This window comes from Drosophila nasuta, chromosome 3 (genome assembly GCF_023558535.2).
Source record: "Drosophila nasuta strain 15112-1781.00 chromosome 3, ASM2355853v1, whole genome shotgun sequence".
Taxonomy (NCBI): Eukaryota; Metazoa; Arthropoda; class Insecta; order Diptera; family Drosophilidae; genus Drosophila; species Drosophila nasuta.
This window is the reverse complement of record NC_083457.1, coordinates 50,642,253-50,667,744: the sequence shown is the minus strand read 5'-3', so window position 1 is coordinate 50,667,744 and position 25,492 is coordinate 50,642,253. Positions and strand designations below refer to the sequence as shown.

General features: G+C 44.6%; 4 protein-coding genes and 1 long non-coding RNA gene across 5 annotated transcripts; 3 read left to right on the top strand and 2 right to left on the bottom strand.

Annotated features, from left to right (window-relative positions):
- The first annotated feature begins 626 nt into the window (after positions 1–626).
- LOC132788293 (trichohyalin-like) lies at positions 627–2,501 on the top strand. The gene has a single exon (XM_060795626.1). The coding sequence runs from the start codon at positions 627–629 to the stop codon at positions 2,499–2,501; it is 1,875 nt and encodes a 624-aa protein (XP_060651609.1).
- Positions 2,502–2,831: 330 nt separating this feature from the next.
- On the bottom strand, positions 2,832–4,079 carry LOC132793435 (uncharacterized). Its single transcript, XR_009633121.1, has 3 exons — positions 3,825–4,079; positions 3,614–3,758; positions 2,832–3,214 (listed from the first exon to the last, which is right to left on the bottom strand). It is a non-coding gene; the product is annotated as an uncharacterized LOC132793435 (long non-coding RNA).
- A 1,175-nt stretch (positions 4,080–5,254) lies between these two features.
- Positions 5,255–7,015, top strand: LOC132793429 (uncharacterized). Its single transcript, XM_060803357.1, has 2 exons — positions 5,255–5,415; positions 5,490–7,015. Exon 2 carries the CDS (start codon positions 5,520–5,522, stop codon positions 6,873–6,875), a length of 1,356 nt encoding a protein of 451 aa, XP_060659340.1. The 5' UTR covers positions 5,255–5,415; positions 5,490–5,519; the 3' UTR covers positions 6,876–7,015.
- A 69-nt stretch (positions 7,016–7,084) lies between these two features.
- Positions 7,085–9,579, bottom strand: LOC132793471 (BTB/POZ domain-containing protein 10). The gene is made up of 5 exons (XM_060803413.1): positions 9,492–9,579; positions 8,277–9,301; positions 7,922–8,119; positions 7,530–7,847; positions 7,085–7,457 (listed from the first exon to the last, which is right to left on the bottom strand). Exons 2-5 carry the CDS (start codon positions 8,920–8,922, stop codon positions 7,228–7,230), a joined length of 1,392 nt encoding a protein of 463 aa, XP_060659396.1. The 5' UTR covers positions 8,923–9,301; positions 9,492–9,579; the 3' UTR covers positions 7,085–7,227.
- Positions 9,580–9,703: 124 nt separating this feature from the next.
- Positions 9,704–24,547, top strand: LOC132793472 (PHD finger protein rhinoceros). Its single transcript, XM_060803414.1, is given in 10 exon segments — positions 9,704–10,116; positions 10,521–11,005; positions 11,111–11,749; positions 11,825–12,019; positions 12,107–12,323; positions 12,386–12,575; positions 12,641–13,266; positions 13,335–19,477; positions 19,479–19,785; positions 19,787–24,547. Coding segments are annotated over 8 exon segments (10,917 nt in total). The 5' UTR covers positions 9,704–10,116; positions 10,521–11,005; positions 11,111–11,267; the 3' UTR covers positions 22,544–24,547.
- Positions 24,548–25,492: the final 945 nt, after the last annotated feature.

The window sequence follows — 25,492 nt, the reverse complement described above, 5'->3', positions numbered from 1 at the left end:
ATTTGATAATGGTATATCTAATGATAGCTATATAAATACACATTATTCATTCTTTCCATTCGTTGCCTGTGACTACTCTAAATTACTTTTGATCGGCCACACTTTTTGTCGACAATCTTGCCGCATTAACACAAATGAGTCAGTCATCACTAATCTTTTTACGCATGATTCTGTCGAAGATGCGTTTCTAATGAAAGACTTGAATCCAAATATAAATACAAGAAAGAAAATATTTTAAAGAGATTGTCTGTATTCTTAAACCAACTTGTTCTTTAATTCAAAAAGTGATTTATTCAATACTAAAAAACCTTAAAATTTAGTAGCTTAACAAACTTCTTATCACTACAAGACTTTAAAGCACTATGTACACACTGGAACAGTGGCGCTGCCCAACGAGAATTGCATTCGCCAATGTGACCCTATTGCTATGTATATGATCATTAGCCTCAGACATATGTGGCAACCACAGCTGATATTTTGTGCTTTTTCAGTACATTCCCTGATTTCGTTCGTGTGATTAGCATTGCTTTTTTAGATATTGGAAATGTAAGACTCAACGTGTATCTGATTAAAATATTGCAAACAACATTTAATTTTTTCTTGTTCACAGCAATAAGGATCTTATAATGACAGAAAATTTTCTTGAAGGGCGCAAGAAACTGGAAAACAGTTCTGCTAATTTAAAAATAGAACAAAACAATAATCAGACTGAAAATTTGCAGGAATTACTACCCGATGTCAAACAAAGCAAGGAAGATGAAATCCGCATGGAGACGGAAGCTATCAGCCAGACTGCCACATCTGATAATCAAGAACATAAAATAACACAATTTGTTCTGCAATTACTTGGTGATCTCAAAGGCCAAGAGGAACTTCATTTAAGCGAAGTAAAAGAGCTTCGTAAGGAGCTGGAAGAAAAAGATAATATATGCAATCAGTTAAAACTTGAGATATCCCAAGTTCGAGAAAACCCTACATTTTATGATCTAAAAAGTCACGAAGAACGTCATTCACGAGAAGTAAAAGATCTTCGCACACAGCTGGAATTAAATGATAATGTAAATCAGAAATTAACAGATGAAGTGTTCACTGTTCGGAAAAATTTTATTCATATGCGCAAGCAATTGCTTAATGATCTCAAAAGTAGAGAAGAATGTCATTTACGATACGTAAACGAGCTTCGTGAAGAGTTAAAAGCAAAAGAAAATAATCTTAAAGATCAAGAAGAACGCCATTCACGAGAAGTAAACAAACTTCGTGAGGAGCTGGATGTAAGAGATAACACATGCCATGAGTTAGAACTGGAAGTATCCCAAGTCCGACAAAATCCGGAATTTATATTAATGCGACAGCAATTGCTTGACGATCTTAAAGGTCAAGAGGAGCTTCATTTACGAGAAGTAAAAGAGCTTCGCAAAGAGCTAGAGGCAAAGGATAATATATGCCAGGAGCTAGAACTTAAGGTATCCCAAGTTCGTGAAAACCCTGAATTTATTAAAATGCGACAGCAATTACTTGATGATCTTAAAGGTCAAAAAGAACATCATTCACAGGAAGTAAAAGAGTTTCGCAAGGAGATGAAAATAAATGATAATAAGTGTCATCAGTTAACAAATGAAGTTTTCGATGTGCGGAAAAACTTTATTCAAATGCGACAACAATTACTTAATGATCAAAAAAGTCAAGAAGGACGTCATTTACAAGAAGTAAAAGAGCTTCGCTTGGAGTTAGAATCAAAGGAAAACAATCTTAAAGATGCAGAAGAACATCATTTGCGAGAAGTAACAGAGCTTCGCAAGGAGCTGAAAATAAATATTAATATGCGACAGCAATTACTTGATGATCTTAAAGGTAAAAAAGAACATCATTCACAGGAAGTAACAGAGCTTCGCGAGGAGCTGAAAATAAATGTTAATATGTGTCAGCAGTTAACGAATGAAGTCTTCGAGATGCAACAAAGTCATGAAAATCAAAAAGAACGTCATTTACTAGAAATAAACGAGAAGCATAAGGAGCTGGAGTCAAAAGACAGCTTATGTCAACAGTTGGAGCTTAAGCTGTCTCAAGTGCGAGAAAATCCTGAATTTCTTCAAATGCGACAGCAATTACTTGATAAACTTGACGGCCAAGAAGAACTTCACTTGGTCGAAGTAAATAAGCTTCGTAAGGAACTGGAGGCTAAGGATACATTATACCATATATACCATCAACGTCATTTACGTGCCTTACGTAACCTTCGCAAGGTGCAGGAGGGCAAAGATAAATTATGCTTGGAGAAAGAGCAGGAAGCAGCTCAACTCCGAGATCGTCTTAACTTCAACATGTCTTGTCCTATATGTATGGAGCCATGGAATTCTTCGGAACATCGCATGGTTGCGTTGTTATGTGGTCACATTTTCGGTGAATCATGCGCACGACAATGCCTGCAAAGAAATTTACATTGTCCAGAATGTCGAGCTCCTGCATCAGAAAGTAATATCCGTAAACTATTTCCCCGTTAGTAACTTCTTCAATCTGCGTGTACTACGCGTAATAAATTTCAACAATACAAATGAGCCAATAAACAATTTATAATTTCTTATCTATTTACATTTGTACATATGTATGAACTGTCAACAACTATCAACTCAGTACAAACAATGACCATGTTTGACAAGATAATCGGTATATTTTTCTTTAATCTATTGAATATACACAATTTACAACGGCGATAATAGTATTTTTGTATATTAACACAATTGAATTAAATTGTTACATTACATATTTCTCCTACATAATCATTTTATTAAAATTACCAATTGAATAAATTATGCAGAAATACTGATCGTAAATTTTACTTTATTCTTTAAAAAACATTTATTTTATGATCAAATGTTTACATTACATTAAAAAAATATTTTTGTAGAACCTTGAATGAGGATTCCCAGCAACAAGTATGAAACCTAGACTTTTCTTTGTGTACAATCGCTATGTTGTGGGATTGGGATATCGCGTGGCGATAATAGGGGGTAAGAAATGGCAATTCCAGGGGAGAGAAATTTAAAAACTACTCCCAGTCATCCGGGGTAGTAGATTGCTCGATCAAGCCGACTAAAAACTACATAAGCTGAAATAGTAACTATGTAATTTGTTGTGAGATTAGAGATCTTTATTTGTCCGCTGACCGTTTCTTTGTACCTATCCACTCCCAGTTAGTTTATGATTTGCACTATTACTAGAGTAAAAATTAAATTAAATTAAAATAAAGCCTACAAATAAAATGATGTTAAATTAATTGAATAAAAATAAGAAAAATTAAAATTCCAAATTAAAATAAATTAAAGTAGATCAACATGCATTTTCTTGTAAAAATGACAGAGTAGGGACGACAAAACACATTCATTTAATACAAAGACACTTTAAAAATTACTCGCGGCGAGATTAATATATTAACATTTACAAAATTACATATATGCATATATTTTTTTACCACCTCACTCATATCGCCCCTTAACCAATCCCAAGAGTTCTTAGGTAGGTCAAGGTAGATGATTAAGCGATTTAGATAAATAGATATATAAACATACAAAACAAAAACATGCGTCTATGAATTGATAAATAAATATATACGAACCACCCAAATGCGTAACATATAAAATAAGTTATCTATTACGCCGTTGTGGCTATTATGTTGTTTCACATCGTCCTACTGCGTAATTTTTGAATCTTGTTCCTTTGCCATTTTGAAGTCCAAATATCTGGTTGTTATCTATAAATATCTGTAAATACCATAAATTAAATGTTAGTTAATAAGAACAATTCTTGAATAACATATTTGTAATTACGATGAACATGTTTGTGTGAGTTTTCTCATCATGGAGGGGAAGGGAATTCCACAGCGCTACGCCGGATTAGGAGCAGCTACTGATGTAGTGACCAACGCAAGGGAGATGGCGCCGATGTGGTCATCTCAGGCAGGGTGGGTACGCCGGGGTCCAACTGGGCCCTATTCAAACATAAAATTGGATCAGTGAGTGTATTTATTGTTTGTATATTCTTTTGTTTAACGTAATTTGCAACTGCGCGGTTTTTTGTTTTGTTTTGTTAGTGATGCGTTTCTTTTGTTTTAAGGCAGCTTTTACGTATCGGTGGAGTTATCGATTGTGCGGACTGCGGGCCAGGGATGGAGGCCAGGGAGGACAAACAGTCCGTAACACACCAGAAAAATTGGACGATGGTCTTAGGCTTCTTTATAAGTATCGAAATGGAATATATGGACGAAAAGAATAATATGTGTCATGAGTTGGAACTTGAGGTATCCCAAGTGCGGCAAAACCCAGAATTTATTTTAATGCGACAGCAATTACTTGACGATCCTAAAGGTCAAGAGGAGCTTCATTTACGAAAAGTAAGACAGTGAGTTAGAACTTAAGGTATCCCAAGTTTGTGAAAACTCTGAATTTATTAAAATGCGACAGCAATTACTAGATGAACTTAAGGGCCAAGAAGAACTTAATTTGGTTGAAGTCCTTGGAGAAAGAGCAGGAAGCAGCTCAACTCCGAGATCTTAACTTCTTAACTTCTACGTGTCTTGTCCCATATGTAAGAAGCCATGAAATTCTTCGGAACATCGCATGGTTGCGTTGTTATGTGGTCACATTTTCGGTGAATCATGCAAGACAATGCCTGCAAAGAAATTCAAATTGTCCATAATGCCTAGCTAATTTTTCAGAAAGTAATATCCGTAAACAATTTCCCCGTTAGTAATTTGTTCAATCTGTATTACGCGTAGTAAATTTTAACAATACAAAAGAACTAATAAACAATTTTTAATTTCTTATCTATGTACATATGTATGTATATATCATTAGCTTCCTCTGACTCATTGATTTACTGATTGAACTATCAAGCCAATGGCCAAGATAATCGGTATATTTCTCTCTAATCTTCAGAATATACAGAGTTTACACAATTGAATAAAATTGTGAGTATTAATAAAATTTCGAATCTTTATTAGCCAAAAATCATTTTCAAAACTATAAAAAATTTTTATTAATTTAAATTACATATTTGTATTTAAATTTCGTACCAATCGAATAAATTATGTAAAAAATACTGATTTAATAAGCGTCGGAAAGTTTACTTTATTTATTTAAAACGTTTCTTTTATATTAAAATGTGTATACTAAATTAAAAAATATTTTTGTTGAACTGTGAAAAAGGATTCCCAGCAACAACTACGAAACCTAGACTTTTCTTTGTGTACACACTGGAGAGCTTCGTCGCAAAATGAGAATTAAACTCTCACTAGTGTGACCTTACTGCTGCTTTACCATATTCTTTTGACAAATGTGGCAACTCTACTTCCGGCTTTTGCAGTGAATTCCCTAAACTTTTTAGTGACTCAGGAGCATTGCGTGTTTAGCTCTTGTGAATGTAAGAATTGTAATATAATTTTATATCGATTTTAAATTTTAAGCATTACAAAACATTTTAATTTTTACTTACAGTGAATATTGACAACGCAGTTAATTTAAAAAATGGAGGATCTGAAAAAAAGCATTTTAGATATGATGGCAGAAAAATTGGAAGATGGTCTTAGGCTAATGGAGAATAGAGTTGCTAATGTGGAAGTTAAGCAGAATAACAACAATCCTGAGAGTTTCCAGTATCAGCAATTGCTAGACGATTTAAAACAAAACAAAGATGAGAGTAAACTGCAATTCGAAAAGATTCAAAAGGAGGCTGAAGCAATGAGTATTAAAAATGCTCAGCTTGAGCTCAAAATTTCTGATTTGCTTAAAAATATGGAAAATCTTCAAAAAGATGAAGGCAATAAAGAAGATCAGCTGCAAATTCAAAAGGAACCTGAGGCAAACCAACGACAGCAAATGCCAGACGATCGACAAAATCACGAAGAAGTTTCAATGCACGAAGTTTATAAGTATCGTAAAGAGATGGACGAAGAGAATATGTGTCATCAGTTAGAGCGAGAAATAAAAGATCTTCGCAAAAAGCTAGAGGCGAAAGATATTATTTGCCAAGATTTGGAGCTTGAGGTATCCCAAGTACGACAACACCCAGAATTTATTTTAATGCGACAGCAATTGCTTGACGATCTTAAAGGTCAAGAGGAGCTTCATTTACGAGAAGTAAAAGAGCTTCGTAAGGAACTGAAGGCTAAGGATAATATATGCCATGAGTTAGAACTTGAAGTATCCCAAGTGCGGCAAAATCCAGAATTTATTTTAATGCGACAGCAATTACTTGACGATCTTAAAGGTCAAGAGGAGCTTCATTTACGAGAAGTAAAAGAGCTTCGCAAAGAGCTAGAGGCAAAGGATAATATATGCTATCAATTGGAGGTTGAGATATCCCAAGTACGGGAAAATCCTGAAGTTGTTCAAATGCGACAATCATTACTAGATGATCTTAAGCTCCAAGAAGAACTTCATTTGCTCGAAGTAAATGAGCTTCGCAAGGAGCTGGACGAAAAGGATAAAATATGTCACCAACTAGAGAATGAAATGTTCGGACAGGAAAATGCTGAGCTTATTCATATGCGACAACAATTAATGGATAATCTCAAAGATCAAGAAGAACGTCATTTACGAGAAATAAGTGACCTTCGGAAGGTGCAGGAGGACAAAGATAAATTATGCTTGGAGAAAGAGCAGGAAGCAGCTCAACTCCGAGATCGTCTTAATTTCAGCGAGTCTTGCCCAATATGTATGGATCCTTGGAATTCTTCGGAACATCGCATGGTTGCGTTGTTATGTGGTCACATTTTCGGCGAGTCATGTGTACGAGAATGCTTGGAAAGAAATCCGAATTGTCCAACGTGTCGAGCTCAAGCTTCTGCAAATGATATACGTAAGCTATTTACTCGTTCTTAACAACTGGTTCAATTATGTAAATTTTAATGGATATTATGAATTTACCACGAGCGAATTTTTATGTAAATATCCAGTATCCAAGTATAGTATAAATCAAACCAAAAAAGTTAAATGCTGAACAAAATAAAAATTAAAATATACATTTATGAATTTTAGTTACATTTTTACTATATTAACCATTAGCTAAAGAAAAAATGAAAACGAATGAGTTATAAATTGTTCGTATTGTTTGTTTTTTATTTTTGTTTATTTTGATTTGCGTATACAAAATTTTGGATGAAAACGTAGAAAGCGTTCTGGGTGCGTGCAGCTATAACATGGCAGTGTGTTATTTGCCCTTGGGGCGACTTTACTACACATGTTCATCAACGATGCCTGGAGCCGCAGCAACCGCAGCAGCTTGCTCCAGATCGTTTAACATGACAACGCCGCCGGCAGCTTCGTCCACGGCAACAACAGCGGCAACTGCGTCACCAGCGACGCCTACGCCAACAATGCCAATGGCGACAGCAGCTGCCATGTCAGCGTTATTTGCTTGAGCATTGACCACGGCTATAGCTGGGGGCGGTATGGGATTGCCACCTGAAGCAAGAAAACAAAGGAAAGTTTATCAAAATGTACAATAAGCAGCTAGTCCAGAAACACTTTGCTTACTTGCATCTAGTTCAAGTGGTGGATCAGCATTCGCCTCGGCGAGATTCGTAACTGATTTCGATTTAACACACTGGAAATCCACATGGCGACTTTTGGCCTCCTCTTTCTCCCACGACATGTGTATGAAAGGTCGTTGCACGTAGCTGTAAATGACCTCGGCACGACCGCCAGGACGTCGACGTATCTTTTCTTTGTGCGTGGGATAACCTTCGATGCCGCAGCGAATCTTCTTGAGACCGCGATCCTTCATCACCTGCTTAGCCACATCGCGATTCTCGATGTACTTGAAGAAACGATGCATAGCCGTGCTATGCACAGCTATGAAGTGGAGGAAACAGTTGTTTAGAGATGTGTGGTCAAAGTATAAGTAGAAGTGGAAGTGAAGTACTTACTCTGACAGTACTCCTCGCCCATTTGGGGTGGGAACTCTTCGTCCCAATCGACCATGTCGTCGTCGAGCAGCACAACCACGTGACATTCGCGATCGCCGCGTTGTGCCGATGCCACCATCAACGGCAATATGAGATCCTCAAGAAAGACCTCGAACTGTTGACGAGCGCCCTCATTGCTCAGCTCATGGAGCAGACCTCCTTTTGATGACAAAATTCACAACAACAGAGGCGTTTGGTCAGCATGTCAGAGTTAAAAAGAGAAAAAAAGACGGGGGAAGAGAGAGAGCATAGCAGACGGCAACAAACTAAGTGACGCCGTCCGTCTGCCAAACCAACAACCACACAACATACTCACTTAGATTCTGACATCGAACTGTTGTCGCATCAAACGGTATCAGCAGGTAATCACAGGCCTCTTTTAGCTCCGGCACCGAAACGGTAGGCGGACATCGAATGACGCCACTCTTGTAGTACTCAAGTATGGCGCGAAACACCAAATGTGAGATGCCATCGGCCAATTCGTATTCACCACGCTCATTGGGATGCACAAACTGAAATCCCGAGCCAAACATTGTGCCCAACATCGTGTTTGGATGTGCGGTCAGCAGTGTTTGCTCCACCGTAAACCGGACGCCATCCACCAGCATTGAGATACGCTCTGGGGGACCCATACGAACTGCCGCTGCGGCAGCGGCGGCTGCACCACTGGTTGTTGGTGTCATGGATTTATCGAGCTTGGAAATTGCGCCGCTTGAGACGTTCATTGTGTGTGTGTGTGAGTGTGCGTGTGTGTGCTGTTGCCTTTGCATATATGTGCTGCTCCGACTGCGATTTTTTAATATTCGACGTCTGCGCTCCTCGGCCGCTTCAAGATTCTCCTCAATGCTACTGCTGTCACTGTATGTGTCCTGTTGTTGTTGCTGCTGCTGCTGTTTGTTGCCTGGATTGCTATTGTTGTTGCTATTGCTGCCACTACTATTGGAATTTGGAGTTGTTGACATTTTTCGAAATTGTTTTCGTTTGCACTGTGTGTCGTGCAGTTCGGTTTAGTTTTTGAAAAAAAATTTAACTCGTTGAAGATTATTCCAGCAAAATGCAGACAAAGAAATACATTTGCATTTGTGTGTTTGGTTGTTTGTTTGTTTCTTGCTTCTTCAACAGCCGTTGGCGGGGGTCGGGGGGCGGTTGCCGAGGCGGGGCTGTCTCGTCTGTGTAAGCTTATCTCGATTTGTTAATCTGTAAGTCGCAGTTACTAGATCAGCGTGCTGCTTACGTTTGCTCCCATTACTTAATGATGTAAAAATTTGTGCGAATTGTTGTTTTGCGCTGCCTCACATATAAGCAAGTATATTCTCTCCTTTTGCTTCTTTATCAGTGTGCCTGCAAGTAAATTATTCAAAAATATACTAGTTTGCTTGCAAAATATATATCGCTCGCGGGGGTCTGGCTACACTAAATTTGTAGAGTGGGAGTCCGCAACTATTTGAAATGTATTTAGATTCCCGTCTTGTTATTTGTTATTTGATTTAACTAGCACTCAACAATGAAATTATGTTTAACTAATGCTCACATGAATAAATGTTGTTTTCTGCTAAACTTTAAAAAACGAGTGCGTAATTTTTTGTTGGCATACGAATGTAGATACAAAGAAATTTGATAAGTGACCGCAGGATAAATTTCAAAATATACCAAAAATATACTTTTCTACAAGTATCGTTGATGTTTGGATGCACGCAAAACGTAAATTGTGAACCAATGCATATATCGATAATCGATTCCGGTACAGCTCTAATAATCGATAAGCCGAAAAGCAAAATGGCAGACGTAGAAAACGAAACTGAGAAGAAAATCTTGTAAATAATCCGTAAAAATTGCATATTTGTCGCAAATATTATGCCAATTGCGCGAATCGCGAGTGCATAATAAAACGTAACGTGTAATTTGTTTGCTGAGCCCATTTCGGCCACCAGCAAGTGCTCGCGTGTGTGTCTGCGGCGGCAAAAGCAAAGCCCAGAGTAATATAGAGTAATCCCAATCAAAATTCGCTCGAACGCGACAACCAAAACAGCCAAACAAAGCAACAAATGTGGCGACAATGCCAACCAGCGGGCACGGGCATGATTTAAAAAACATTCTCAAAATGTGCAATTTGCAAAAACAAATAATATTACTACAATAAAAACGTAGGAAAAAAGGTGCAAAAAACGTCGAATGTGTATGGTAGAGGAGTGATTTGAGAAGGCGCTGAGGAGTGGAACAGAGATGTTCGCACAAAAGCTGGCGGCTGCAACACGCATGCCACCTGCGTCCCGCTCGCACCTATGCGATAAAAGCGCGCGCCCTTAAAACGAGCGTGCGAGATAGATGGATTTTTTTTTTGGGATGGCATTTGACGATTGCGTTTCACAGTAGCCAGCTTTTGTTTGTGGATTAGCGATTTTCTATTTTCCGTTTTACTGTCAGTTTCAGTACGTTCTTTTTTTCGTTTTTGTGTATTTTTTGTGTGACGAAAAATGCATAGAAAATGTACAACTAAAAATTTGCAAATGTGCAAAAAACTGCTGAAGCTGATTGTAAGCAAAAAAAATACATTTTATAGGGATGTTCGAGTAAAGTAATAATAATAATAATAACATTTTGGATGTGAGAACAGCGCAGTGATTTAATAATACGTTTTTTGAGATCGCAAAAAGTGCGTGCGAAAAACAAAAATAATCAAAACGACGAAGGAGAGAGACAAGAACAACAATAACACAAAAGCGCGGTGGGAGCGGCAGGCAGAAGAGCGCGCTGTTATTGCTGTAGAGCAGTGCACGGCACAAGACTGCAAAGTGGCGGCGCTACTCGGGATTAGTGCTGGTGCAGCGGCAGCGGCGGCGTCCATGTTCCACGGGCGGCAGCAGCAGCAGCACAACAACAACAACCACCAAAACAAAAACAGCAGCAACAATAACACAAATTATAATCAGCATATTTATAATATACACAACAACAACAATTCAAAGACCAGAAGATTGCAACAGCAGCAGCAACAACAACCGGCGGTTTGGTTGTGGTGTCGTCAATTGTGGCCTTAAGCATGTAGTAAGTACTTATCATATCATACTTATGTATATATTTTCCAAAATTATTGCTAGTTCATTGATTAATCTGTTTGCATTTACCCCGTTCGTTGCTTTATCCATTCAGGTCGCACTTGGCAGACATTAAAAGCAAACGCGGGAGGTCTAAGTCTTAAGCACAATTCGAGAGCCGAGACAGAACTGAAACGGTTCTACGAAGACGCGAAACCAGATCAACTACACAAAGTAAACAAAAGCACACAAAAACACAACACCAATGAAAAATGTCACAAAGAGGTAAACGCGGTAATCAGCAGCAGCTGCAACCGCCGCAGCAGCCGCCGCAGCAGCAGCAGCGACAGGATGTTGAACCGCAACCGCCGCCCACGAAGCGACGCAAAGGTCGTCCGCCCAACGGTGCCCCAACAGCTGCTGCAGCAACAACGGCAACAGCGGCGACAACTGCAGCCACCGCAACAGCAGCAGCAAATGCAGCATCATCCTCAAGTACAGCAGGAACAGGAACTGCGTTGGAGCAACATGAGCACAGTCCGCAGGCAAAGTCAGCAACAACGAAGCTGCCGGGCAAGGCTAAATCGGCCAGCAAATGTAAATCGCAGGGCAACAACAGCAATAGCAATAACAACACCAACAACAGCAACAATAGCGGCAGCAATAGCACGTGGCAAGCACGCTCCGTGGCCGATATTAAAATGTCGAGCATCTACAATCGCAGCTCAACAGAAGCGCCAGCTGAACTGTATCGGTAAGTATTCTACTTTTACCTCAAGGATTAATCATCATATCCATCATTGTATTCTATATTATTCTGCAATTTTAGCAAGGATCTCATTAGCGCAATGAAATTGCCAGACTCAGAGCCATTGGCCAACTACGAGTATCTGATTGTAACCGATCAATGGAAGCAGGAATGGGAAAAGGGTGTCCAGGTGCCCGTCAATCCCGATTCGCTGCCCGAGCCGTGTGTTTATGTGCTGTCAGAGCCAATTGTGTCGCCAGCGCATGACTTTAAACTGTGAGTACTCAACTCTTTCCAATTGCAATATATTTTACTCGTATTTGCAATATATTTTAATTAATTTCAATGTTTTTGTTATTGTAGTCCAAAAAATCGTTTCCTGCGCATCACCAAAGACGAACACTACTCGCCGGATCTGCATTGCTTGACGAATGTGGTCGCCCTGGCGGAGAACACATGTGCCTATGACATAGATCCAATCGATGAGGCCTGGCTGCGTCTCTACAATGGGGATCGCGCTCAATGCGGTGCATTTCTCATCAATGAAACGCAATTTGAGCGGGTCATCGAGGAGCTAGAGGTAAATAAAATGTTGCAATATGCCATAATGGAATTGATTGATTTGTAAATTTGTAAATGCAGGTGCGTTGTTGGGAGCAAATTCAGGTCATACTTAAGCAGGAGGAGGGATTGGGCATTGAGTTTGATGAGAATGTTATATGTGATGTTTGTCGATCGCCCGACTCTGAGGAGGCCAACGAAATGGTATTCTGTGATAATTGCAATATCTGCGTGCATCAGGCTTGTTACGGCATTACAGCGATTCCATCAGGTACATTGTTATGAAATGTGTATGTTAATGTCCTTTTACTCATTTCAAATTTGCAAATATTACAGGTCAATGGCTTTGTCGTACATGCTCAATGGGTATTAAGCCGGATTGTGTGCTGTGTCCGAACAAAGGCGGCGCTATGAAGTCGAATAAATCGGGCAAACATTGGGCGCATGTATCATGCGCACTGTGGATACCGGAAGTGAGCATTGGCTGTGTTGATCGCATGGAGCCGATTACAAAAATCTCAAGCATTCCCCAAAGTCGCTGGTCATTGATTTGTGTTCTGTGTCGGGAGCGCGTGGGCAGCTGTATACAGTGCTCGGTGAAGACCTGTAAGACTGCCTATCATGTGACCTGTGCCTTTCAGCATGGGCTCGAGATGCGTGCCATCATCGAAGAGGGCAATGCCGAGGATGGTGTCAAATTGCGTTCCTATTGCCAAAAGCATAGCATGAGCAAGGGCAAAAAGGAGGGTGCAAGTGCCAGCAGTCATCATCATCATCATACATCCGCCGCCAGTAGCATGCAAAAGAATAATAAATTTGCCAGCACTGGCGCCGCTGCTGGCGATGGCAGCAATACGCCCGGCGGTGGCAAAGGTGAGGATCATCGCAGACGCAAGAATCATCATCGCAAAAACGACATGACCTCCGAGGAGCGTAATCAAGCGAGAGCGCAGCGCTTACAGGTATGAATTGTATAGAGTTTGCAGTTAATCTCGTACTGAACAACTTCTTGATTCAACTTTTGTTGCAGGAGGTCGAGGCGGAGTTTGATAAGCATGTGAATATCAATGACATTAGCTGCCATTTGTTTGACGTCGACGAGGATGCGATCGTGGCCATTTACAACTATTGGAAACTGAAGCGAAAGTCTCGACACAATCGTGAACTCATACCACCCAAGTCCGAGGATGTGGAGATGCTGGCACGCAAGCAGGAGCAACAGGATCTCGAGAATCATAAACTGGTCGTGCATTTGCGTCAGGATCTGGAGCGTGTGCGTAATCTGTGCTATATGGTCAGTAGACGTGAAAAGCTTTCGCGTTCGTTGTTCAAGCTTCGCGAACAAGTCTTCTACAAGCAGTTGGGTGTGCTCGATGAAGCTGTGCAGCAGCAGCAGGCGGCAGAGAGCAGCGCCAGTGGCAGCGGTAGCGGCAGCGGTAATAAGCAGCAACAGCTGCAACGTCCCGCATTGGATACGGATGCCATTATTTATGCGAATGATGGGCCAACGCTATATGATCGATTCTATAGCTCGACGGATCAGCATACTGTGCCGGCGCAGTACCAGAGCTTACAATATATACTGGAGCAGCTGATGGGCAAGGTGCAGGCACGTGGACGCGCCTCACAGTCGCCCACCAAACGCAAACAGGCGGCGATCAAGAGTTCGCCCAAAAAGAAACTCAACAATGGTGCAATAACAACAACAACAACAACGACAAATACAACTACGACAACGCCATCAACGGCAACGGGAACGGCAACAGCAACAATAACACCAGCTGCAGCTGTTACAACAACGTCAGCCAATACAATGGCCAACAAGGCCAACAAGCCACGCGGCTCGCCAAGGGCGCCAGCAACGGCGTCCACGGCGATGCCGTGTGCGGGGAGGCGTGCCTCAAAGAGCGGGACGACAACGGCGGCGACGTCGAGTCATCATAAACCACACAAATCAAATGCAACGGCTGGCGGAACGTCCGCCGTTACGTCAAGCGGCAGTTCATCATCGGGTGATTCCAGCTCGGCGCATGATAGCAGCAGCAGTAGCGCCAGCAGCAGTTCTTCCTCCGATTCCGGCAGTGCCAGCGGGTCGGCCAGCGACTCCGGCAGCGATAGCAACAGCAATCGCAGCTACAACCACAACAAGGGCAGTCAAGCAGCCACAACAGGCAGCGGCGGCGGCGGCAAGGTCAGAAAGCAATCGTATGCGAGAAGCGTTGAGCAGCGACAAAAGCAACGGCAACGGCGTCAAAGTGAAGCAGCTGCGGGTGCGTCTGCGGCGTCTGGCGATGCCCGCACCAGCTGCAGTTCCTCCAGCGACGAAGACGATGAACGGCGCGAGCGAAATCGTGAACGGGAACGTGAACGGGAGAGGGAAAGGGAGCGAGAGCGTGGCAAGCAGCGCGTTAATAAGTCAGCAGTACCTGCTAAATCGCAAGCATCTAAGTCAAAGCACAGCACAACAACCGCAACAGCAGCAGCAACAGCAGCAACATCAACTGGTGCGGCGGCTCGTCGAAAGCTTTCCAGCAATGGAACAACTGCAGCAGCAACAGCTGCAGCAGCGTCCACGACGACACGCGGCCTTGCTCAAATGGACAAGGAAATGCAACAGCAAGATCCAGGCAGTTTGTCCAGCGATGAAAGTGAGGAGTTGCTGCCGCTAAAGCCGGCCGAGATGAGGCGCCATCTAACCACTGGGAACACATCGTCGAGCACAGCAAACGCAGGGTCAACAATGGCAACGGCAAATGCAAATCGTAAGCTGGGACATCACATCTATTCCGATTCGGATAGCTCGTCAACGTCTGTCCACGAGCCCGAACCGGAGGAGGAGCATGCGGCTGCCGAGAGTAATGTGAGCGATTCACAGAATCAGCAAACGATACGCACCAAGGCGGCCATGAAAGAGTTTGTTCCAGGCACAACAGCTGCCACATTGGCGACGAGCACCGCAACAGCGACAGCAACAACCACAACGACAACAACCAAATCCAAAGGCAATAACAAAGCGAATAGCAGTAAGAGCAATGCCACAACGTTTCCAGCGGTCGATCTGCTGGTGGTGCCACAGCGACAGGCAGCCAAAAAGGCATCCGAAAACATGCGCATATCGACGAATCTCGCGACATCACTGCTGCCCGATGCTTCCGATCGTTTGCGTGATCCGGAGCAGAGCAGCAGTGCTAGCGCAAGTGCGGGTAATAGCAGTGCCAAGAGTAAAACGAAAGACTCGAGCTACCGGAACACAGAGGTGGACAAAGCGCGACCAAAGGAGCTGCAGAAATCGTCGGGCAAAACGGCTGGTGAAACAACAGCGGAGCGTGGTAAACGTGGACGACCGCCGAAGGTGCAAAAGGACAAGGAGAAGGAAAAGGAGAAGGAAAAAGAGAAAGAAAAAGAAAAGGAGAAAGAGAAAGAGAAGGAGAAGGAGAAGGAAAAAGAGAAAGACAAGGAGAAGGTTGCCAGCTCCAGTTCCAGCACAACAACAACAGCAACATCTGCGCCTGCTCCCAAGAACAATGAAGTGGCCAAGCTGCAAAACTTTGCCGTTTCCTATGTGCCGCAGCGACAGGCAGCCAAGAAGGCAGCCGAGCAGCTGAAGAACAGCGGCGCAGCCTTGGCCAAGGTTGCCCAGGAGTCGAGCACAGCGAATGAGCTAAGCGAAAAGGATGTTGCGCCCTCAACAGCAACGACACCAGCCACACCCACAACAACAGCAACGCCAGCAACGGCGACAACTCCGTCAAGTAAAACGTCAGCAAGCAAACAGCAGACAACGACGACGCCTGTGCGACGAGCCTCCAACCTAAAGGAGCAGCCGCGTCGACGCTCCAAAGAGGAGGCGCCGACGCCTGTCAAGCGACGCATTGCGGCTCCGAACTTGTCGAGCTCTAGTTCGGGTGACAGCGACAGCAGCAGCAATTCCTCCAGCAGCAACAGCGACAGTTCTAGCAGTGGCAGTGGCAGCGGCACGGACTCGGACAGCGATAGCGATGCTGTAGAGAAGCGCAAGTCAACGCCAGCAACAGCTTCGTCAGTGGCAGCGCCAACGCCGGCAGCAGCAGCAGCAGCCACGCCCACAGCGACGTCCACGATGGTAGCGACAACCTCAACCTCAACCTCAGCAGTGCCAAAGCGTTCACCGCGCAAATCGCTGGACAAGCCGCCACCAGTGGCGCCTCTTGCTGGTCGCACGCGACAGAATTCCACAACCAAATCGCCAAAGAGAACACCGCAAAAACAGGCGCCGGAGACGTCGCCACATGTGCCTGCCACACCCAAGTCAACGGCTTCGCAACGCCGCAAATCCTCACTGGACGATGCCGCCAAGCAAACGACGCCAACAACAACAACACCATCAGCGCCAGAGACAACAAAGCGTGCCACACGGAATTCCAAGTCGCGACCACCGTCGCCAACACCTCCGACACCAGTTGCCGCTGTCAATGCCAAGGTCAGTCCCGAGAAACCAGCGATGGCGATGGTGACGACAGCATCGAGACGCAAGTCTCGGGCTGAATCGCCGAAGAAGACGCCACCGAATCTGGAGCATGAGATAGCGCAACGCAAGGCGGCGACGGGACGAACGACGAGTGCGCTGGACAAGTTGCTCGATAAGAAGCAGCAGCAGTTGAACAATGCCACGCCCACGCCGACACCAACGCCAACATCGACGCCCACGCCGCCACCCAAGCTGCGTGCTCCAACTCCCATTCAAGTGCCAGAGCTGCCAGCAGTCGAGGTGCCCGAAGTGCCAAACGAAAGGGAACGGGAACGAGAACGGGAACGAGAGCAGGAACAACAGCGATTGTCAGCGGAAGCCGAGGCTGGTGAACAGCCCATGGACATTGACGAGGAGCTGACAACGGCACCGACTCACACCCAGCTATCGGCGAGTGCCAGCAAATTGGCAGAACTCTCAGCGGACATTGACGAGCGGCCGCCGGCAGCGCCGTTGCCTGCCTCGCCCACACCCACGCCCTCCAACGATGAGCTGTCCGATGACGCGGGCAGCGATCACAGCGATCGACGTCGCGGCAATCGCTGGCGTTCACGACGCCGTCGACGACGCGCCACACGGGATGAGGACGACGACGATGAGGAGGAGCAGCATACGCATCATACGCAGCATCTGTTGAACGAAATGGAAATGGTGCGTGAGCTGGAGGAGGAGCGCAAGAACGAGTTGCTGGCGAACGCCAGCAAATACTCGGCATCGACATCATCGCCTGCGGTCACAGTGATTCCTCCCGAGCCGCCAGAGATCATAGAGCTGGACTCGAACTCCAATTCAGGCGAACAGCAGCAGCAGCAGCAACAGGCGCAGCAGCAACAACAGCAACAACAATCGCATCAACAGCAGTTGCAGCAGCAGCAACAACAACAGCAGCTGCCACCAACCACACCATTGCAAGTGGCAGCGCCGCCTGCCGAACAAATGCCATTGCCTTGCAGCGCCTTGGAGCTGGATGCAGGGCATCAGCCAATTGTGGATACAATACTGGAGATGGAGGACAGCAAGTATGGCAACAATTTCACCTCGAACCTGTCCAGTGTGGCAAGTGTGCTGAATCCACCCAACTCGGGACCGCTTACCACACTCATCGGTGGTGGCAGCAACAACAACAGCAGCAGCAAGCAAATCTCCGAGGAGGACAGTGCACAGGCAACGCGTAATCTTCTCGAGAAGCTGCGCAAAACGAAACGCAAAGCGGCGCTGGATGAGTGCAAGGATTCGCTTGATCTGCTGCCGCCAACACCTGCCATTCCCTCAGCCTTTCCATTCCATAATGCTGCCGATCCTGAAGATCTGATACATGCGCAAAAGGAGCTACAGCAACAACAGCAGCAACAACAACAGCAACAGCAACAAAGTTGTCTCTTTAGCAGCTCGGCGCCTAACTCGGTGGCCAGCCAGATGACCATCAAGGACTCACCGATGACGGCGAATAGCGGCGGCAGCTATGCCAACAGCTTGGCCAATACGCCCACGCATGCTACGCCCACCACAAATGCAAGCAACAATAATCTGGGCTATAGCAACGTCGTCAACTATCAGGCAACGCAGGCGGCGCTCAGTTGCTACCTAGACAAGGCCTCACCACATCAGCAACAGCAGCAGCAGCAACAGCAACAACAGTTGCACCTCAAGCCAACGGCGAGCAATGGCAACAATCAAAACTCGGCAGCAGCAGCTGCTGGGGCAGCAACAACGACGCCAACGCCCGACTTTGTGGACTTGGCAGCGGCAGCTGTGAAGAATAGTCTGAGCGCCTATGGAGCAGGAGCAGCATCGGCAATGCCCACGCAAACATCGTCGACTGGCAATCAGTTGACTGGCAGCGGCAACAACAACAAGCTGAGCGACTACGATGAGAACACACGCATGCAGTCGCCATTTGGACGCATGCAACGCTGGAATGAGAATGATTTGATAGCCGCACGACGCAGTTCGTCGCCCAGTTCGGTGTCCGAATCGAATGATCAGCCGCCCAGCCAATTGGCGCAGCAGCTAGACAAGAGTTTCTTCAACAGCTACGCGGCGGCGGCGGTGAGTGCAGCCAGCGGTGGCACAGCGGCAGCAGCAGTTGCTGCCGCAGCAGCAGCAGCAGCCGCTGGCGGTGTGAGTGCCAACAACAATAACAACAACAACAGCGGCAGCAACAGCGCCTATGGCAGTCACACACCGTTGGTTAACGGCATCGATGCCATGTCCATGTACAACAACACGCCTCAGCAACAGCAGCAACAGACGACGCCGACGCATGCGCAGCGCACGCCGAACAGTCAATACAATGGCGGCATCTATCCACAGCTGGCGGCCATGATGCAACAGCAGCAGCAGGGTACGCCCACAGAGGCGGGCAACCAACAGGGAATGTATGGCAACAGCGGGACACCGCAGCAACCAACGACGCCGTATGTGGGTACGCCGTATACGACGCCCAACATGACGCTAACCACAACACCGAATCATCAGTATCAGCTGCAATCGCCAGTCGATGGCAATATGCCGCCATATCCGGGCACTCTGCTTAGCAGCTGTGCCGAGCAGCAGATGCCACCGATGATGCCACCCACGCCCCCCCGTGCAGGCCGTGCCACTGGAGCCGGTCTCAGTGCCAGTGTCGGTGCCGGTGAATGTGCCAGTGCCTGTTGCAGTGCCGCTTCCTGTGTCCGTGCCAGTGTCAGTGCCTGTGCCTGTGTCCGTGGCTGTGCCCAAGGATGGTGTCTCGCCCAGCAAGCGCAGCAGCTCCAAGCAGCAGAAGCAACAACAGCAGCAGCAGCAACAACAACAGCTGCAGCAGCAGCAACAGCAGCAGCACAAATCACCACAACTGCCGCAGGGCAAATCACCAGGCAAGTCACCGCGACAGCCAACGGCATTGCATCCGCCGCCGACACCAACACCACCGATGCCCTCACCTGTTGCCAATGCAGCGCCCGCCAAATACGATCCACTGACGCACACGCTGACGGGGGAAACTGCGACAGCGTGCGCCGCGTGGAAGTGGCGCCGCAGCGGGAAGTCGGGGACGCGGACGTGGACGAGGTCGTGGCCGTGGTGGGGCGGCGAGCAATGCCATATTGCCGTTGCCGCCACCGATGGCGGATTACGGCAGCAACACGCACATTGTCAACAATCTAGTGGGCACGCCTTTCGAGTTCAACAACTACGATGATGAGTTGGCCGGTCCTGGTGTGGAGAATCTGCAATCGTTGCGCGATCGTCGGCGCAGCTTCGAGTTGCGTGCCACGCCCAACTCTGCCGGTGCAGCTGGACCGCCCACCACAAGCTATGCCAGCTGCAAGCTGCGTGGCCAGAATAAGTCGCAAGCGACAGGAGGAACTGCGGCCAGCAATCCATTGATGCATGAGATTGTGCAGCCTGTGTTGCCGGGTCCCGTCGATATGCGCACCTATAATCTGGGCTTTGAGGCGCCGCACAGCACCGCCTCCCAGGAGGCATATCAGAACAATCTGTTGGGTGCCTTTGACTCTGGAACAGCGGATCAGACGCTTAGCGAATTCGATGAGGAGGATGAGCGACAGTTTCAGTCGGCATTGCGGGCCACGGGAACGGGCAGCAGCAGCAACAACACCAGCAGCAACACCAACAACAACAGTGGCAACAGCAGCAACACATCGCCCAATAAGTTGCCAACAACAGCGGCAACAACAGTTGCAGCAGCAGCTGCGGCTGTCGCGGCCACGGCAGCCGGAGTGGGAGTCGGAGCAGTGTCTGGAGTTGGAGCAGTCGGTGCACAGCCAGCGGCGAGCAGCTTGCTCAATAGCGCATTGCACTCGACGGAGGCGAATCAATCGGCGCCAAGCGTAGCGAGCAACACGCTCGTCTCTGAGCTGGTGCCCACGATGGAGGCCTCGATGGAGGCCACTTCGGAGGAGGTGTCCATAGACTCGGACACAACGACGCTGACGACGAAGGCTTCGTTGTCGGATGCACGCAATCAACTCAAGCTGAAGATCAAGGGACCACTCGCCTATCCGGATCTGCACTACAGCACGGTGACGAACAGCAGCATGTCCAGCAGTTCATTGGTGCAGGCGAATGCGGTGCAGACAACGGTGACGGCACAACTCACGGCAACTGTGGCCAGCACCTCGTCCTCGTCGATGACGGTGAGCGGCAATTCGAGGCGTATGCGCAAGAAGGAGCTGCTCAGCTTGTACGTGGTGCAGAAGGATACGCTGAATGATGACAGCTCTTGTGGTTTGCCAGCTGCATCCGATAGTTTGCCTCTGGAGAATATGCGCAAGTCGGATGCCAGCGAACTGGACGATGAGCAGCTGACGGGCGGCAGTTCGAAGCGCTTCAAGAAGAACTCGAGCAGTCGCGAGCTGCGTGCCTTGGATGCCAATGCGGGTCTGGAGGAGCAACTGTTGCCGGCGGGTGTTGGCGGCGGTGGCAACGATGGACGGCGACGCAGCGCCTGCAGTTCGGGTAGCACGGACAATGGCAAGACAGGTGCGGCGAGCAGTGCGGGTAAGCGACGAGGACGCAGCAAAACGCTGGAGAGCAGCGAGGATGACCATCAGGCGCCCAAGCTGAAGATCAAGATACGCGGACTACCGGCGGCGAGCGGAGAAACGAATGCCGGTGTTGGTCTCAATTCGGAGAGCAGCAAGTACAGCAGCTACGAGATGACGCGACGAGCGTGTCCGCCGAAGAAACGTTTGACCAGCAACTATAGCACACCAACGCTGGAGGAGATCAAGCGTGACTCGATGAACTATCGCAAGAAGGTCATGCAGGATTTCGACAAGGGTGAGGATAACAACAAGCGTGAGTTGGCCGGCGACAATGAGACGCTGTTGGTCAAGCCGAAGAAGGATAAGAAGGACAAGCCGAAGAAGGACAAGAAGGAGAAGAAGCGTCACAAGCAGCAGCAGCAGCTCATCCTCAACAGCAACAGCAGCACCACGAACACCACAACAATGACCACAACGCTGATTGAGAACACGGCCAGCGATTCACCGGGTGAGAAACCAAAGCTGATATTGCGCATCAATAAGCGGAAGACGGAGACAACGACCACCACAATGATGACCATCAGTAGCAGTGGCGCAGCGCAGGAACAACCGCAAATGGAGGCACCGTTGCGCTTGAAGATCGCTCGAGTCTCGGCCGGTGGTGTCTATGCGATTGGTGCCAAATCGGAGACAAGCAAAGAACCAACACCCACCTCGGTGGCAACAACAGCGTCGCCGGCAGCGGCATCGGAACTTCCACTACTGCCACTAGTAGGTGCATCGCCGTCGTCGGGCATGATGATGCCGAACAGCTTCACGCCGCACTCGCAGAATGCGAACGCATCGCCGGCGCTGCTGGGGAAGGATACGAGCACACCGTCGCCTCCCTGCCTTGTGATTGATTCCAGCAAGAGTGCGGATGTGCATGATTCGACGTCGTTGCCGGAGAGCGGGGCAAGTGCATCGGTTGGCAGTGGACTCGTTGGGGTCGGTGGTGGAGTTGTTGGCGTTGGGCCTACGACGCCGTTGTGCGTGAATGTGGGTAACTATGATAATAGCAACAATTCACTGCCATCGGCCAGCGGATCGGGATCAAGCAATTCGTGCAACAGCAACTCGAACAACAATAACAGCAGCAACAGCAACAACAATAATAACAACAACAATAACAGCAACAGCGGCAGCGGCAACGGAACAACAGGCGGTTTACTTCCATTGAAAAAAGACTGTGAGGTTAGATGATAATCATATGTAAAGCAAGCAAGCGATCGAGCGAGAGACCAATCGATAATTATCGATCGATCGATTACTTCCAAACAGCAACAAGTGTCCTAAGTTACCCCCTAAACACAAAGCAACAAAAACACACCACCACACTCTCTTTCAGCACCACCTTAACCTCGACCTCAACCTCAACCTCGAACTCAACTTCCGCATCCCTCATCTTTCTCTTTTAAATGTTTGTACAGCACACTCGAACAGTTCCCTATACCTATAATACTATCTTGTACAGTTAGTTTGTAAGTCCTACCATCTACCACAATCCTGCAATCACTTCCCTTCTTTAAGTACTATCTATCTCTCTATACATATATATAACTCTCGTCCCGTGTTTGTAAGGTTTGTTTTACACAGCTACACCGAGATATTATTTCAAACGTATTTATATAAATGATAAAATGATAACGATAAAAATGCCTCACAACACACTGCAGAATATAACCTACAAACAAAACAAATTACTAATTGCATAATTGTACATTTTAATTAAAGCGAATTTTATATATATATACCTATATATGCATATACATATATATATATATATGAGAATATATTTAAACTAGTTTAGAATATGTAAAATACTGTATTAAAGTTATATTTTCGCATTATGTTTATGTTTAGCCTAAATATCAGAAACGAAACGAAACAAAACCATAAATATAATGCTCGGTTATAGAACGGATCATGATGTCGGGTCGGGATTATGAGACGTTAGCCTGCTAGTTAACCCACTTCCATAAAAATACCTACTCATATATAAGAAAAGCAAGTAAAATCGTAAACAACAAATCTATATAAACATATATTATATATATAAATACACATATATATATAAAAATATATATATATATTTTAATTATTTATTAATACCTATTTAAAAATGACACAACAATGAGAAATGCATAAAATAATCATAAAACACAACATTAGCAAAAGAATTTGTTAAAAAATGAGATGAGAAAAAAAAACACAACAAAAAAAAGAAGAGAAAACTTAAGCGCAGTTGTAGCCTTTAGTCATTAATTGTAGTTCTTAGCGAAAATCAAAGTCGGCTGCCCCGGATAACGATGATAGAAGGACGGATGGGGCACTTGCCGCAACTAAGTGCATATATAAAAGCAACCAGCAACATATACCTAGACCTAAACCACAAACAAATCGAAACAAAACCAACAACAACAACAACAAATTTGAAGTGTTTGTATTTTTAGAGTATAAGTCTAATTGTGTCGAGAAACTCCAAAAGTTACAGCAACAAATTAGTTTTCCGTTTTTAAATTCTTATTTTTTTATATAGTTAATTTCATTCTGTTTTTCGTTTTTTCTTTAATTTTTTGTAGCATCGCAGTTTAGCAATAGCAAAAAGAAATATAAGTAAAACAACAACAAAGACGCCTTTTGTCTAGGCCAAGTCAAAAAACACACAATATAAATATTTGTGTATGTGTTTATATATGGTTAGGCATATGTTCGATCTGATCGAGCATTCCAACTCGAGGATTCTCTTTTATTATATAAAAACCAAAAAACAATGTAATGTAATTCTTTTCAAAACAGTATCGATCACAAAGAACTTGATTATGTTTAACTATATATAAATATATATCCATGTATTATATATACAAATTTTAATTTAACGCAAAGTTACACGACAAACTATTATGCATAACAGGAAAAAAACGAAACAAAAAAAGAAAAAAAAAAACAAAGTAATCTACACATACAAAAATATTTATTCCAACATATTCAGAAATTGTAATCTTAGATCTATTGAAATGGTAAATTGGAAAATTTACGATGATAATTGTGTAATTGTAAATAATTGTGTGTATGCGAGAAAATGTTTTTTATTATTACGTTCGTTCTAATCTAATTATTAATTAATTCTGATTATTAATTTTAAATTGTAGTTTTAGCAAAAATTTAAATAAAAACAAAAAGCCTTATTTAAAAAAAAAAACAAAATCGACAACAAGAATATAAAAAAAAGAAGGAATCAAATACTCTACACAGTTGCACAACCATTTACTTTTCATCATTCAGGTTATAAATAACTATAATTATATAAATAAATAGCAAGAAATCCACTTTTGAAGCCACACAAGAGTCAATCGGATGGAATCAATAATAATACACAAAAATACCATCAACAAAATCTGTCAATTAAACAATGCATTAAATTGATTCACGTTGTGGTTGACATTGAAATTTGAAATTTTGACACTGAACAGTTCGAATGCATAACTAACTAACTCGTAATATTATATAAATGGATGTAAGGACTAAATATTTTTGGTGCCGTTTTGTACAAATGAAGCAATATTCTGAACTTGTTACTACGCATTGAAGAACAAACTATAGTTTAGTCGATAAGTCGACCAAATTGTGGTACTTATTTTGTTTTGGGTTAATGAACACACACTTTTTAGGACAGCCAGACCAACTTCTAGTTGAATAAAACACGTAATACTATATATACATAAATATATATATATATAAATTAAGTGAAGACATATTTCAGCCAATCGTTTTGCAGAGTTTAAATAATTGGGATAAGTCGAGAAACCTCTAATAATATGCCTAAATAACGTATAAAATGAAAGGAAATACAGAATAAATTCATAAGGAGAAACACATCAAGTATAGATTTCTAAGCAAATAGGCAAACAATAAGTATTACTAATGAAATTATTATTATTATTATTATTGCATTATTATATTATTATTATTATTATGATATATGATTAAGTGTTGAACAGGTGGCAACAGTTAGAGATTAAGCAAGTAGGGCTACATAGGGAAATATACAGAAAAGCATATTAGAATTAGAGTTAGAATGTAGAAATTGCAGGCATACGAAAGAGGAGGGGGAAAGTAAGTGTTATTTGAACCACAGAAGAACAACAACAA

Coding starts and splice junctions, on each gene's coding strand:
- LOC132788293 (XM_060795626.1), top strand. CDS start 627: ATGACAGAAAATTTTCTTGAAGGGCGCAAGAAACTGGAAAACAGTTCT.
- LOC132793429 (XM_060803357.1), top strand. CDS start 5,520: ATGGAGGATCTGAAAAAAAGCATTTTAGATATGATGGCAGAAAAATTG.
- LOC132793471 (XM_060803413.1), bottom strand. CDS start 8,922: ATGTCAACAACTCCAAATTCCAATAGTAGTGGCAGCAATAGCAACAAC. Junction 8,120..8,276: donor AGTTCGATGTCAGAATCTAA/GTGAGTATGTTG, acceptor TGTCATCAAAAG/GAGGTCTGCTCCATGAGCTG. Junction 7,458..7,529: donor ACCACTTGAACTAGATGCAA/GTAAGCAAAGTG, acceptor TTCTTGCTTCAG/GTGGCAATCCCATACCGCCC.